This window comes from Aquarana catesbeiana, linkage group LG13 (genome assembly GCF_042186555.1).
Source record: "Aquarana catesbeiana isolate 2022-GZ linkage group LG13, ASM4218655v1, whole genome shotgun sequence".
NCBI lineage: Eukaryota > Metazoa > Chordata > Amphibia > Anura > Ranidae > Aquarana > Aquarana catesbeiana.
Window position 1 is genome coordinate 186,576,669 of NC_133336.1, and position 15,258 is coordinate 186,591,926.

A 15,258-nucleotide genomic window follows, 5' to 3' on the forward strand; every position below is an offset into this window, starting at 1 on the left:
CCAATTTTATTCGTATAATGTGAAAGATTTTACGTCGCGAGAATTGTGATCTTTTTATTCTAAGCAAAAAAACCGTGATTCTCATTTTGTCCAGAATCGTGCAGCTCTACTAGTCTATTATATGAAGACTTCTGTTCCGCTTTAAGACCCACTCTAACTTGGTGTACATAGATAGGCACAATGCCTGTCCCCGTACACAGTGTAGCCGAGCAGCGCATTTGCTGCCACTACCTTCTCCCTGTCACTGATTGTCAAGGATGCTGTCGGCTGTACAGCTTACAGGCTCCCACCAACCAGTAGCACTGCATTGGGCAGAGCCTGATTGAGAAACTGATACACCAGTTCCCTACTCACCTTGTAATTGAAAGCAGGCAGTGGGTGGATTCTTTAGCCAATAGCAGGCTGTCTATTGGTTAAGGTTCTGCCCACTGCCAACTTATGAATAAGCACCTGCCTTGACGGTGTGAAACGCGTTAGTGGTTCTATCCCTGCTGTATGGATTTATATGAATAAAAAAAATTGTTTTTCATTGGAGTGGGGCCATCCAGACTTTTTGTTCTTGTCTCTGATGTTGGACTTAGGAGAAAGTCTGGGACAGCACTGGCAATATTTTTTATCTTATACAGGGGAACTGAGATCACATTTTTTATTTATTTCAGGAACTTATATAGCGCCGTGAATTTACACAGCGCTTTACATATACATTGTACATTCACATCAGTCCCTACCCTCAAGAGCTTACAATCTAAGGTCTCCAACTCACATTCATACATGCATATACTAGGGCCAATTTAGACAGGAGCAAATTAACCTACCAGATGAAAAAAAATAATAACTGGAGTTCTACTTTAAGTAATTTCTGGTGGGGACTAGTAATTGCTATGACAGATGTATTTACCTCCTTGACCTATACAAATTTCTCCTATCTACGCAACAGCTTCAAGCTATTTGAGAGCTTCAATATCTGGACAATGTAATAACTGAATTCCTATTTCTGCAGACAGTGAGTTACTGATGAAGCTGAACACATTGAGGTTGATTTGCTAAATCTGGAATGTGCAAAATTTGGTGCAGCTGTGAATAGTAGCCAATCAGCTTCTACTTCAGGTTGTTCATTTAAGCTTTGACAAAAAAAAAAAAACTGGAAGCTGATTGGTTTCTATGCAGAGCTACACCAGATTTTGCACTCTCCAGCTTTAGTAAATCGACCCCAGTGTGTTTGGTATGTCAGGGCACCATATAGATAGTGAAGAGTGCCAGAATGACAGAAGAATGAAGACATGCTGGTAGGTTAATTGGATCCTGTCTAAATTGTCGCTAGTATGTATGAATGTGAGTTAGGGACCTTAGATTGTAAGATCCTTGAGGGTAGGGACTGATGTGAAAGTACAATGTATATGTAAAGCGCTGTGTAAATTGATGGCGCTATATAAGTACCTGAAATAAATAAATAAATAAAGAATGTAAACTACATTCCAGGCTAATGCAGATAACAAGATCACAGCACAGCTAAAACTTAACACAAGGTGGCAGCAAAAAAGCAACACTTGTGTTAAAGTAAGTTTTTCTAATTGGACCTGTAAACGGACTTAAAGCGGAGTTCCGCTTAAAAAAAAAGCAATTAAAAGTCAGCAGCTACAAATACTGCAGTTGCTGACTTTTAATAATCGGACACTTACTTGTCCCAGGGTCCAGCGATGTGGGGGAATGACGCCCCGCTCATCTTCCCCTCCTCTCTGCGGCGCCGGCATTGTCACTGTGGGTGCCCAGCTGTGGCTTCACAGCCGGGCACCCACTGCGCATGAGCGAGCTGCGCGGCGTCTTGTGACTGGCATCTGTGACCCAGATGATTGCCCAGAGGGAGGGGGAGAGGTGAACAGACTTCCGGCGCCGCAGAGCCCATGGAGGAAGTGGGAGCTGGAACCCTCTAAAAAGAGGGTTTCCGCTCCCCCCCCCCCCCCCAAAAAAAATGATATGCCAAATGTGGCATGTCAGGAGGTCACCTTCCCTTAAAGCAGAAGTTCCATTTTCGGGTGGAACTCCGCTTTAACTGCGCCTCTGAAACGATTATGTACACCAAAATTCTTTTTATAATTCTGGTGGCTGCATGTGACACCCGCTCCCCATTATGGCATTATAACCCTTCTAACCTGGTGGCAAGCTGCCCTGGGCCCATTTCCAGAGGGTGGGAGATAGTCTGACTTAGTGGAGGCCTTGGCATAGTGCTGGAAAGAGCAGATCGTGCTTCCTGACTGGTATTCCTAGGAAAAAGAACACAGACATGTAAGGAATTTTTTAGTAAGTGAGGAATTTGCCCATCATTAAAGAATGCAATTGTAAAGTATTATATAAAATGTGAAACAATTTTTATCGCCCATGCTGTAGCTATGTTGCAGTGTAGTGTATGGGCATAGCACAGAAGAGAGAAAAGTCCCTTGTAACACATGATGGCAGTGACACAAGTGTCATAACGATGTCACCCCTGTAGTATGGATAACATTACAGCCTGGCTGTGCAGGAGGAGATTGTATACTGTTGGGTGTCAGTGAGCAGCAGACCATTTAAGCAGCTGTAGTGAGGAGGAAGAAGCATTGATGGAGGATATACGATGTAGAGACGGTGAGAGGATGCCCTGGTCTGCAACAAAATAGTTTTTTGTTTTTTTTTCATTCAACCAGCGGGTTGAACAAAAAAAAAAAAAAATCACAGATTCCCACATCCACACAAGTGCATTTTTATAGCACTGATCGCTGTATAAATGACAATAGTCCCAAAAATGTGTCAAAAGTGTCCGATGTGTCCGCCATAATGTCGCAGTCCCGATAAAAATTGCAGATCGCCACCATTACTAGTAAAAAAAAAAAAAAATAATAATAAAGATGCTAAAAAACGATCCCCTATTTTGTAGACGCTAACTTTTGGGCAAACCAATCAATATACTCTTATTGCGATTTTTTTTTACCAAAAATATGTAGAAGAATATATATCAGTCTAAACTGAGAAAAAAAATAGTTTTTTTTTTATATATTTTTGGGGGATATTTATTATAGCAAAAAGTAAAAAATATTGCGTTTTCTTCAAAATTGTCGCTCTTTTTTTTGTTTATAGCGCAAAAAATAAAAAACGCAGAGGTGATCAAATACCACCAAAACAAAGTTCTATTTGTGGGGAAAAAAAGGACGTCAATTTTGTTTGGAAGCAATGTCGCACGACCGCGTAATTGTCAGTTAAAGCGACGCAGTGCCGAAACGCAAAAAGTGCTCTGGTCAGGAAGGGGGTAAAATCTTCCGGGGCTGAAGCGGTTAACTTGCTGCTATGAAGCAGATGGTGCAATCATGGAAATGTGGGTGAAACTCCGCTTTAAAGTGGTTGTAAAGTATGAAAGCTGTTTTTACCTTCATGCATTTTATGCATGAAGGTAAAAAACCTTCAGTGTGCAGTCGCCCCCCACCCCCAAAACTTACCCGAGCCAGATCCTCATCCAGTATGTGGACAAGAGCAGAAGCTCTCCCGGGTCTCTCTCTTCTCATTGGCTGAGACAAAGCAGAGGGAGCTATTGGCACCTGCTGCTGTCAATCACAGCCAGAGAGGAGAGAGCGGGGGCAGGACTGAGTGTCCCATAGACAGATAGGGAGGGGCCAGAACTGTCGGTAGGGGGACCCGAGAAGAGGAGGATCAGGGCTACACTGTGCATAATCATTACACAGAGCAGGTAAGTATGATGTGTGTTATTGTATGGGGAAAAAAAGTAAATTCTTTAGATCAAATTAAATTTAGGTTTTTTTTTTGCAAGTACTCCTGCATCTATCTATCCCCATACCACACCAAGTAATAGGCAGAATGGAGCACAGCTTTACTCCAAGCTTTTATTTATGCCCACACCTTCATAACTGGACCAAGATGACTTCTCTCTCCTCTTCCCTTCCCCCTCCGCAAAACCTTTACAAAAAAGTAACAGGCACTCTTCCTATTTGTCCATGAAATGATAGCAGTATAGTATTAGGATTCTGAAAAGGAAATCTACGTACTTCACGTTGGTATTTGTGCAGATGATATATTCTATTTCATCAGAGTACGGGTTCTGAAAGGTGAAGGAGCTGGTTCTCATCAGCAACCAATCGCGGTTTTTGGACCGAAACCGAAACATAACAGACAGAACCTGGCCTTTTAATTTCACCACCTTGAAAGAGAAAAAAAAATTAGGAGACTAGCACAAAAAAAACAATATTAAAGAACAGATAAAAAGACAATCAGTGAAATACTAATTCTACCCAGCATATTTGGCACAGCAACATTTCACAGCATTTCAAATGGATAGTTGACTAATTTTACTTTGAAGTGATATTATAGCCTTCATTTTTCTTTTTGCCCACCAATTTCTACTGCTGAAGTGAAGACTTACAATATACACTGACCAGCCATAACTTTACGATGGTAGTCAGTCGCTGAAGTTCCCAAAGGAATTTAGGGAAAGCTGCACGGAGGGATCTGGCTCCATGGAAGTCCTTGGGCACATACACTATATTACCAAAAGTATTGGGACGCCTGCTTTTACATGCACATGAACTTTAATGGCATCCCAGTTAAGGATGAGCTCTGGCGTGTTCGCAGAGCCCGCCAGGAAGTCTGCCTGTGATCAGCTCCGTGCCAACTTCCTGGCGGGCTCTGCACGTGGGCTGTGCGAACACGCCAGAGCTCATCCTTAATCCCAGTCTTAGTCCGTAGGGTTCAATATTGAGTTGGCCCAACCTTTACAGATATAGCAGGTTCACCTCTTCTGGGAAGGCTGTCCACAAGGTTTAGGAGTGTGTCTATGGGACTGTTTGACCATTCTTCCATTTGTGAGGTCAGGCACTGATGTGGACCTTGCTTTGTGCACTGGTGTGCAGTCATTTTGGAACAGGAAGGGGCCATCCCCAAACTGTTCCCACAAAGTTGGGAGCATGAAATTATCCAAAATGTCTTTGTATGCTGACACCTAAGGCTTAAGAGTTCCCTTCACTGAAACCAAGGTGCCAAGCCCAAACCCTGAAAAACAACCCCACACCATAATCCTCCCTCCACGGAATGATTTGGACCAGTGCACAAAGCAAGGTCCATTAAGACATGGATGAGCGAGTTTGGGTGGAGGAACTTGACTGGCCTGACCTCAACCCGTTAGAACACCTTTGGGATGAATTAGAGTGGAAGCTACCAGCCAGGCCTTCTCGTCCATCATCAGTGCTTGACCTCACAAATGCACTTCTGGAAGAATGGTCAAACATTCCCATAGACACACTCCTAAACCTTGTGGACAGCCTTCCCAGAAGAGTTGAAGCTGTTATAGCTGCAAAGGGTGGGCCAACTCAATATTGAACCCTACGGACCAAGACTGGGATTAAGGATGAGCTCTGGGTGTTCGCACAGCCCACGTGCAGAGCCCGCCAGGAAGTCGGCACGGCGCAGATCACAGGCAGACTTCCTGGCAGGCTCTGCACGTGGGCTGTGCGAACACGCCAGAGCTCATCCTTAACTGGGATGCCATTTAAGTTCATGTGCGTGTAAAGGCAGGTGTCCCAATACTTTTGGTAATAAAGTGTATGTGCCTAAGGACTTCCATGGAGCCAGATCCCTCATTGCAGCTTTCCCTAAATCCCTTTGGGAACTTCAGGAACTTACTACCATCGCAAAGTTATGGCTGGTCGGTGTATATTGTAAGTCTTCACTTCAGCAGTAGTTCATGTGTGTAAAGGCAGGCATCCCAATACTTTTGGCAATATAAAGTATAAAGAGACCCAAACATGTATTGTGGAATGTTTCCTTGGTTGATGGGAATGTATTGGTTTACAAAACTTAGAAGCGTTTAATACTACAGCATACACAGCTCCATAGAGGGTCAGTAGAAATGGAATTCATCCAGCATGTGCTCTCTCTCTCTCTCTCTCTCTCTCTGCTTCATGCATCAAATACCCTCAAACGCCCAACTATGGTCTGAATCTGATTGGTGGTTGCAGGAAACTTTACTTCTGGAATTTATTTTTTGCACCAGGTAGTCTGTCTAATGGACAACATGCAGAAGGTCTCGGCATCACCAGGGTACAGATAAAAAGGAATGTGGTGGAATGATGCCTTGCCTTCCTAATGTGTGTGTGTGTGTGTGTGTGTATATATATACAGGGAAGAGCCACGAGAGCCGCCGGGGGACACCAGAAGAGGATGTTCGGGGCCACTCTGCAAAACGAGCTGCACAGTGGAGGTAAGTATGACGTTTGTTATTTAAAAAAAATAAAACACGATCCTTTACAATCACTTTAATTCAGTTGAACCATCCTGTCTCACAAACAGATCATAAATATTTCTAAGTATGCAAGTCAAGTGTGAAGGTCCATAATCAAATCTTACCTGCTGAAAACTGTCTCTGAGAAGCTGCTGGTCTTCTGGGTGGGCAAACTCCACTATGTCCTTCCCTAGGAGTTCCTAAATTAAAGACAACACTTATCAGACCGAGAACATTTACTGTGAACTCCAAGCTAGTGGCTGCAAACTGCAACACCATAAGGAATATAATATAGCAAGAACGGAAAATAGGGATAGGGTGGAAATCTTCATTGGGGACATCGGTTTCATTTACGTAGGAGAGATTTTTCTGACTTCCTGAAGCATCTCCAGTACAGGATGCAAGAGAAATTTCCTCAATGGGACACAAGACAGGAAAGAAAGAAAGAACTTGACAGGGGTTTTAACCCTTCCCTACTCCATCCAAGACAAAAAATAAGGTTTTGGCTAATGATATACTTAAGAACCCAAGTCGGAGAAAATATAAAATTGCCCATTGAAGTGGGGCTGTGCCCGCACTGCAAGAGTTATTAGCTCATTTTGTCTAGGGGACAGGAGAAACAATTTTACTTGGACCCTGCGTTGGTCATTATGAGGTCAGGACCCATGACATCTATAGCGAGAAGGAGAAGAAGTTGCAGGCAATGGTCTAGCTTCCGGAAGAAGCCAAGTATTGGGTACCTAAATCAATCCTTTTTTGTTCTTCTAGATCAAAACAAGAAATGAACCCTTTCCGTGCAGACACAGCCCTACTTATTTTTTTTGCCCCGGAGCTGGCTTTTTAAAGGAAATATACCGTGACAGAAATAGAGAGTATGTCAGCTTGAACATTTAAAGACCAGGCCAGACCAGTTTAGAGTTACAGAGGAGGTTTTTGTGCTAGATTTATTGCTCTCTGTACCAATCGCGGCGATACCTCACATGTGTGGTTTGAACACCGTTGACATTTGCGGGCACAACTTACGTAAGCGTTCACTTCTGCGCGCGAGCACGGAGGGATGGGGCGCGTTAAATTTTTTAATTTCTTATTTATTTTATTTACATTTTTTTTTTTTTTTTTTTAACACGGTCCCTTTAAATTGATTTTCTTTTTTTAAATCACTTTTATTGCTGTCACAAGGAATGTAAACATCCCTTGAGACAGCAATAGTCACGTGTCAAGTATTTTTGTTGAGGGATCTTAAAAGCTTTCAAAACGCCAAGTTTTGAGGCTCCTATGAGCCTTCCTCCCCTAATGCTTGAGGAAGGCGCGCGCCTGTGGTATACAGTTACATATTTGGGGGGCACACCCTACAATGCGTTTAAATTCAAGATGGTGCTGCTATAAGACCTAGAAACAGTACAAAATATTTTACAGCGCACATACAAGAATGACATTTCCTGCAAGGCTAGTAGTGGTATACAGTGCGCATGCGCCGAAACGTCGTTGCAACATCAGTGACGTCGCTTCGTTGTAGACCTGCGCTCTATCATCCATACCAGCTGAGCCTCGTTCTCAACCCAGGGACGTTGCACATACACATCCTGCTGGAAGGGACTGTTTTTCCACTCTCCCCTGGTTTTGAGCTTATCTACAGTTATACACGGAGTGACCACACTAACTGAGGGATCTGTGCTCAACTTGCCTTTCTTTTATGTAAGTGGATAAATTCATTTTGTATAATAAAGCTTTTAAACTGGTTCTGACCCAGAGGCGCTTCTCTTCTGCTTTTTTTCTACATGTTTGGAGCCTGCTTCATGCTTCCCTGGACAGCTGCCCTGGAACACAGACTGTTTTTTAGCCCACACAGAAGGTCTTTCTATTCATTTTTTATTCCATTGGGACATTGCTTAATCCATTATTGTTTTTCTCCTAAGGACATTTGGATTGTATTTTTGCACCAACAGTAACAGCGCTACTTACCTACATTTATAAAACGCCAAGTTTGGCTGTTTTGAATACTGACATTTTATTAAATCTGGCTCCTTTAACACTCCAGTAAACCGGAAGTGATGTCATGACGTCACTTTCGCGTTACTAGATCCGAGACCTGATCAAAGCCAATTCCAGCTTTGTTCAGGTTTCCGGCTCGGGCCTTCCGGTGGGACGGGAGAGCCCGGGTGGAGCGGTGGGTGGGGGGGGGGGTACGTCCCCTCTTGCTGCTTGTGAGAACAATCGAACGCCTGTTTTAACGGTTGTTAAAACAGGAAAGCCGACTGTCGTCTCTAAAAAATGGTACCGTGGTGAGGCATCACCCCGGTACAACCACTTGAAGCAGAATGACGTACAGGTACATGGTTTTGCAGCAAGTGGTTAAGGGCTAACTTGCTAAAATGAAAACAGTTATGACCAAACTTGCTGCATAAGGGCCCATTAACACAGAAAGTCACAAACTGCATTTTGTTTAGTGCATTTTAAAATGGATTTTGCAGATTTTCTCTGCATATTATATTTCAGGCACCCAGACTAAAAAACATGTATGAATTTAATCTGGCACAAAACACAGAAAAAAGACCAATGCACAGTACCAGTGCAGGAAAGGAACAGGTGTAGGACCCGTCTGAAGCACTGACTGCATCCTGTATCTACTCACCTGTGGTTGGTAGCCCACAGTGGAAGCACACCGATGGTCAACAAATGTGAACATGCCATTGACGTTGTGCCGGGAGATGAACTCTATTGGCTGGCATACGCTATTCATATCCGTACAGTTAGGTGCGCTCGTTACCTGTTTTTAAAAAAAAAAAAAAAGCTATTACTTTGGGAATAGCATTCGCTTACAGCTGGTTGGGACCCCTCTAAAGCAATATAGTTTCTAATGAAACTCTGGACTTGAAGCATATCATGGAAAACACAAAAATTACCACCTGATAACTACTTTTTCAGGGAACCTCCAGGACGGTAAGCTCATGTGACCATCCTGGAGGAAGACTTAGGAAACCCAATCATTATCAGCGATCAAATGATGTGCCCCGAGTTCGGGAGTAAGCACGCATGGGTGCCCCCATAGTAAGCGGCTTGCTATGGGGGCACTCAGCAAGGGGGAGGGGCCATCATGAGCGCCGGCGGGGGATCCCAGAAGAGGAGGATCAGAGCTGCTCTGTGCAAAACCATTGCACAGAGCAGGTAAGTATAACATTATATATATATATATATATATATATATATATATATATATATATATATATATATATATATATATATATATATATTATAATTTTTTTTTAAATAAGAGTATTTATTATCACTTTAACCCCTCCAATACTGGGCACTTTCCCCCCTTCCTGCCCAGGCCAATTTTCAGCTTTCAGTGATGTCGCACTTTAAATGGCAATTGCGCGGTCATGCAACGCTGTACCCAAACTACATTTTTATCATTTTCTTTCCACAAATAGTGCTTTCTTTTGGTGGTATTTGATCACCACTGGGGTTTTTATTTTTTGCTAAACAAAAAAATTTCTTCATTTGTTATAAAATGTGGTTTTCTCCTTCACTGATGGGCACTGATGAGGCTGCACTAATGGGCACTGATAAGGTGGTACTAATATGTAGCACTGATATGCAGCACTGATAGTCAGTACTGATAGGCGGCACTGATAGGCGGCACTGATAGGCGGCACTGATAGGCAGCACTGACAGGTGTTACTGATGGGGGCTGAGCTGATAATTAATGCGCCGATTATCAGCGCAGAACCCCCCCCCCTCTGACAGGAGAGCCGCCGATCGGGTCTCCCTGTCAGCACGAACCGAGGAAAGCCATTTACCGGCACTTCCTGGTTACCACTGTGAGCAGCTGTGATTGGTCACAGCTGATCGCGTGGTAAAGAGCCTATGTCATAGGCTCTTTACCATGATCAGAGATGTGGTGTGTCGGAACGACACACACAGCACCACCAATCGCCGAGCTGTGTGCCCCCGGGGGGTGCGCATGAGCGGCTTACCCTGCTGGATGTCATATGACTTCCAGTCAGGATAACAGAGCCACATTGGGGACATCAATCCGCAATAGGGCAGGCAGGAAGTCTTTAATTATCAGTAGAAAAATAACTCCAAAAACAACCCACCTGCAATCTGCCAATAGCAACCAAGCAGAACTTGTTGCTCTGTCCAGTTTCCTGGTCGTCATCTGGTAAGGAAACACCTAAACACAGAAGAAAGGAATCCAGCTCTATGTAACAATCAAAAAGCAATATAATAAAATTACTTAATGTTGCCTTGTCATCAGGTTTCATTTTGCAGGTTGAATGTATGAAACTAGTACTTACTCAAGCTCCTACTATTCTGCTAATTTGTTTTACCTTTTGTTGATAAACGGCTAGGTAGTCCTCTTCCACCCCTGACACTTCAAGGAGTGTCAGAGCCTGACGTCACCGAGGCATTTGGCTGGTGCCCATGAAACCATGTGCACATCGTCTGTCACCAGGAATTTGTGCACTGTGTCCTCTGCACTGTGATTACAGCAGATTACAGAGATCCGGTTCACGGGCAGCGGTCAAGGAAGGTGTCAGGACCAGCGTCTGAACCTGCGACCTCTGCTGTGTCTGGCGATGTCTCTTCCTGCTGAGCCACTTGGGATGCTGCACAGCTCCCTGGACAATCCCTCAGATAATCTTGCCTTGTACCTTGTTTGTCATGAACCCTTAACACTTTTACTCCTCCCATGAAGTTCCTACTTAAGCCATGCCTTTGCACTTCCTGTTTGCCAGATTATTGTGCTCTCTCCAGCCAATATCTCGCTCTCATTACTGCTGCTGTCCATATCTTTGCTACCACACTTTACCGACCCTTGGCTTGTTCCTCAACTATGCTTCTGCTTGATCCCAACCTGCATCCACTTTAAACCAACCTTTGGCTTGTTTACTGACTATGCTTCTGCTTGATCCCTATCTGCTATATCTGCTACTGGACCCTGGCTTGCTCATCTCTTGATCCTGAGGATGTGAATCTGGTACTATCAAACATCAAAACCTCCACCATCAGGCACTTTGGTGAACACTGGTTAGTACTTAGAACCCGCACCTCAGGTGAGCCAGTGTCATCGGCTAGGGTGACCTGCTTGTGTACTTTTCCATCTGGTCGTTGGGATTCTCTCTATTGCTATAGCTACTGGTCTCTGAGCCCGACCTCTGACCATGACAGCAGGGTTGGAGCAGCTGCCTGTCAGGTTGAGAAATCCTCTGACACTCCTGGAAGTGTCGAAGGTAAAAGAAAAGTACAGAGGTTAACTAACAAACAGGAAAGGTGCTTGAGCATGCGCTACTTTCACACATTCTAAAGATAAAGCCAGCCTGCAAAGAGTAATCTGGTGAGAGGGTCATGCGATTGTTCCTGCACGAGGCTTTATTTCAATCAATTAAATCTCTAGGCACATATCTTCAGGATCCAATGCAACATTTGTCTCCCAAGATCACCTCTTTTCTTGGCCCTAATCTGGTTTAAAATAAAGTCATATAAAATATAAGTAACTTTATATGAGAAGAATTTATTTCCATCATTGGTTAGAGAAAAACATATGGCTGATAACTCTAAAGAGGCATAGAGTTTCCTAATTCCCATATTCTTTCCTAATCATTGATAGAAATAAATTATTCTCATATAAGGTTACACATACTTTGCCTCTGCTACCTATAGACACACTATACAGACTTTTTAATACAGAGGAACCCTTGAAAATTATTTTCTTATCTCTGGGGGCCCCTGGTAAATTATTACAGCTCTAGCTCATGACATATTTGTGTGGCCAGTAAGTTGTAAATATAATAATACATAAAAGAATAATCTAGCATACTTGACATCCAAAGCAGTTTTATTTTTATTTTATTTTTATGCTCCTCTGCTTTATACGAAAAAATCGTTTCAGTAACCATCATGAAATGGAACAAATAACAATTGCCTGAAAAGAAACACCAACTGTGAAAATTGTAGTGCCCCCTACATAGGTAGTCGGTAGAAAAAGTGACTTCTTATATTGGTAGTTGGTGTAGTGATCCCATAGATTGGTGGCCAATGGGATAAGGTCCCCTTACATTGATGTCAGTGGAAGGAGGATACTCTTACATTGTTGATCAGTGGTAAAACTGCCCCCTTACACACAGCTAAAAAGATATTTGATATCAGTTATTAAAATTGCAAAATAGAAATTGCTTATCGACACCGGTATTGTTACAAGTGGGGTTGTGCCTCAATCTGGCTTACCTTGTTGTTTTTATATATTTTCTTGAACATCACATCTGCAGTCGGGAATCATTTCTTGGTGAGTTGTAGTAGATATTCTGTTTAGTATAATTCTAGTGTTGGTTTTTAAAATTGGGCTTCATGAGATTGAGCTAATTATTTGGTTGTTTATTATCTTCTTGGATATTTTTACCCTGAGGGGTTCTATATAAGGATTGATGTACCATATTTACATAAAGGATACTAATATCATGTTTATTGCAGACACATACATCTCTTATGTATTTAATTCTTTGGGGACCTTTATTCTCTGCATTCATTTGTTGGGTACGTTTGGGGATGTGGTGTCGCCATCATCTTCCTGCCTTAAAGGGGTTGTAAAGTCAGAAGATTTTTTTTATCTTGATGCATTTTATGCATTAAGTTAAAAAAATCCTACTGTGTGTAGCAGCCCCCCTAATACTTGCCTGAGCCCCATCTCTGTCCAGCGATATCCACGAGTGTCTCGGCCGTCCAAGACTCACCCTCCTGATTGGCTGAGACACGGCAGTGGCACCATTGGCTAACTGACTTTGACAGCAGCGGAAGCCAATCAGGAGACAAAGAGGGCAGGGCAGGGCTGAGCCGCGGCTCAGTGTCTGAATGGACACAGGTAGCTGTGACTCGGCTTGGGTGCCCCCATAGCAAGCTGCTTGCTGTGGGGGCACTCGACAGGAGGGAGGGGCCAGGAGCACAGAAGAGGGGCCCGAGAAGAGGAGCATCTGGGCTGCTCTGTGCAAATCCACTGCACAGAGCAGGTAAGCATAACAGGTTTATTATTTTTATAGAAAAAAAACAAGACTTTACAATCACTTTAAGTCCCCCCATAGTGTTGACTCTGGTCTTTCCTGAGGGTCAGTTCAGTGCTGTTTAGGTGTTCAGTTCCCCCTCTTTTTTTTCCCCTTGTATCCCACTCCCCCCTCCCTTTTTCTTTATTCTACTTTTTTCCCTTCAAATTTTCTGCAGCTGGATGGTTTGATTATTTTGTTTTCAATTAGTAGGCATCTGTTATGTGATGAATGTGATGTGTATAAATTATGTAATGACTCATTTATTGTGTTATTTGTCAGCTACGATATTTCAAAGAGTGAACAACAAAGTGGATCCTGAAGAAGCTCTTTTCAAGCGAAATGCATTGATCCACCTGTCCTCTTTTATAAGTGTTGAAATGTATACTTTTGAAATGTATACTTTTTATACCAGACTGTATCTGATGATACATGTTTTTATGCTTTGCTTATTTTAATGTGGAAATAAAAATGTTATTTTATTATGGAAATGAAAAATGTTATTTTAGAAATGACCCTTTTTTGGATTTGTGTTTTGGCACAATAAAATCCCCTTTTCCCTTTGTCCTTTGGAGGTACATGGGTAATTTTCTATTTTCCTATTGATATCAGTGATTACTGGGGAGGTAGAAACTCTTCATTGCTCAAGGAACCCCTAGCAGCCTCTGGAGGAACCCCATGGTTCCATGGAACCCTGGTTGAGAAACCCTGCTCTATAGGCTCTGCCCAAGAGTTCAACAGGTCTAACTGGTGTTCCTTTTATAAATCTCCCACACGATTTCTATAAATTCTTGCTGGAACAAGTATAGGGGGAAAATGAAAGTAGAATTAAGAAACCAAGTTCAAAGAAATTTGGCTGCAGGTTCTTTCAGGCTCAGTTCCATATATATGCGAAATGGATGCATTTTGAACCGCATCCAATTCACATGACTTATGTAAACCGAACTGGCTTTCTATGGAGCCGGTTCACATATGTCCGGGCCTGCCGCAGTTTTTGCAGTCCGTTTTTCAGTCCGGTTCAGGTGCGATTTCAAGTAAAAATTCACATCTGAACCTGTTATCAAAACTGCACAGGACTCCTTTTAAAAAAAAATTGCACTGAAACCGCAAAAGGACATATGTAAACTGAGGCCCTCACTGACGAAGTCCTGTAAGACGTAACGCTTACGGGGGGAGGAGCTATCTTAAAGCGGGGGTCCACCTATCTATCGTTTTTTTTTTTTTGAGTTCATTCACAAACTTTTCTTCTCAGCATTACATACTCACATATTGTGTGTAATATGTCCGCCTGTGTCAGATTTCGTCGGAAAGAATAACTTATATTATTCACTGCAGGCGGTTTCCATCTTCATTGTGGGCATTTGAAGCCCACAAGCATTTATTTCCTGGATGTGGTGAAAGCTGTGCTCCCAGCATTCACCGCTCGTTCCCGCACATGCTCAGTGGCATCCTGGGAAGCCTGAGACTAGCTCCCAGGAGTCTGGGAGAGGCTAGAAACACGCCTACTCCCACGGGAGGAGAACCAGGAAGTGCAAACAAGAATAGAAAAATAAAAGGTAATTACGGCGATTTAAATTTTTTTAAATGGCATGTCAGCATCTAGGCAAGGAAGAGAATACATACAGATATTGTTCAAAATCTGGGTGGAACCCCGCTTTAAGGATGTCACTTGCTGCCATCTCTGGATCTTCAGATCCTATGTTTTTAGTTGTATACTGGCTTATCGGTTTTACATGCAGCGCGATATTGGCGCCATCACCTTATGCTATTTTATGGATCTTTTTTAAATAAATCAACGGAGCACTTAGAACGTGTCCCCTTGTCTTCCAGTTCCACTTCCGTACAGGAGAATAAAATCACCCCACTGTGGATACAAGCGCATTTGACCTTCTGTCTTATCAGGGGTCCACCTTTTGTAAGAGCATTTGTTTGCCAGTGGAGGGCTTGTCACCTAGAATTAGC

General features: G+C 42.9%; 1 protein-coding gene across 2 annotated transcripts in view; it reads right to left on the bottom strand.

The window, feature by feature from the left end:
• ARNT (aryl hydrocarbon receptor nuclear translocator) overlaps positions 1-15,258 on the bottom strand; it is a 114,381-nt gene that overhangs the window by 14,495 nt on the left and 84,628 nt on the right. For both annotated transcript variants that reach the window (XM_073609339.1, XM_073609342.1), the window contains 5 exons: positions 10,360-10,436; positions 8,889-9,023; positions 6,382-6,456; positions 4,029-4,180; positions 2,151-2,261 (listed from right to left, as the gene is read on the bottom strand). In XM_073609339.1, the coding sequence (XP_073465440.1) occupies positions 2,151-2,261; positions 4,029-4,180; positions 6,382-6,456; positions 8,889-9,023; positions 10,360-10,436 (550 nt within the window). The remainder of the gene's footprint in view (positions 1-2,150; positions 2,262-4,028; positions 4,181-6,381; positions 6,457-8,888; positions 9,024-10,359; positions 10,437-15,258) is intronic.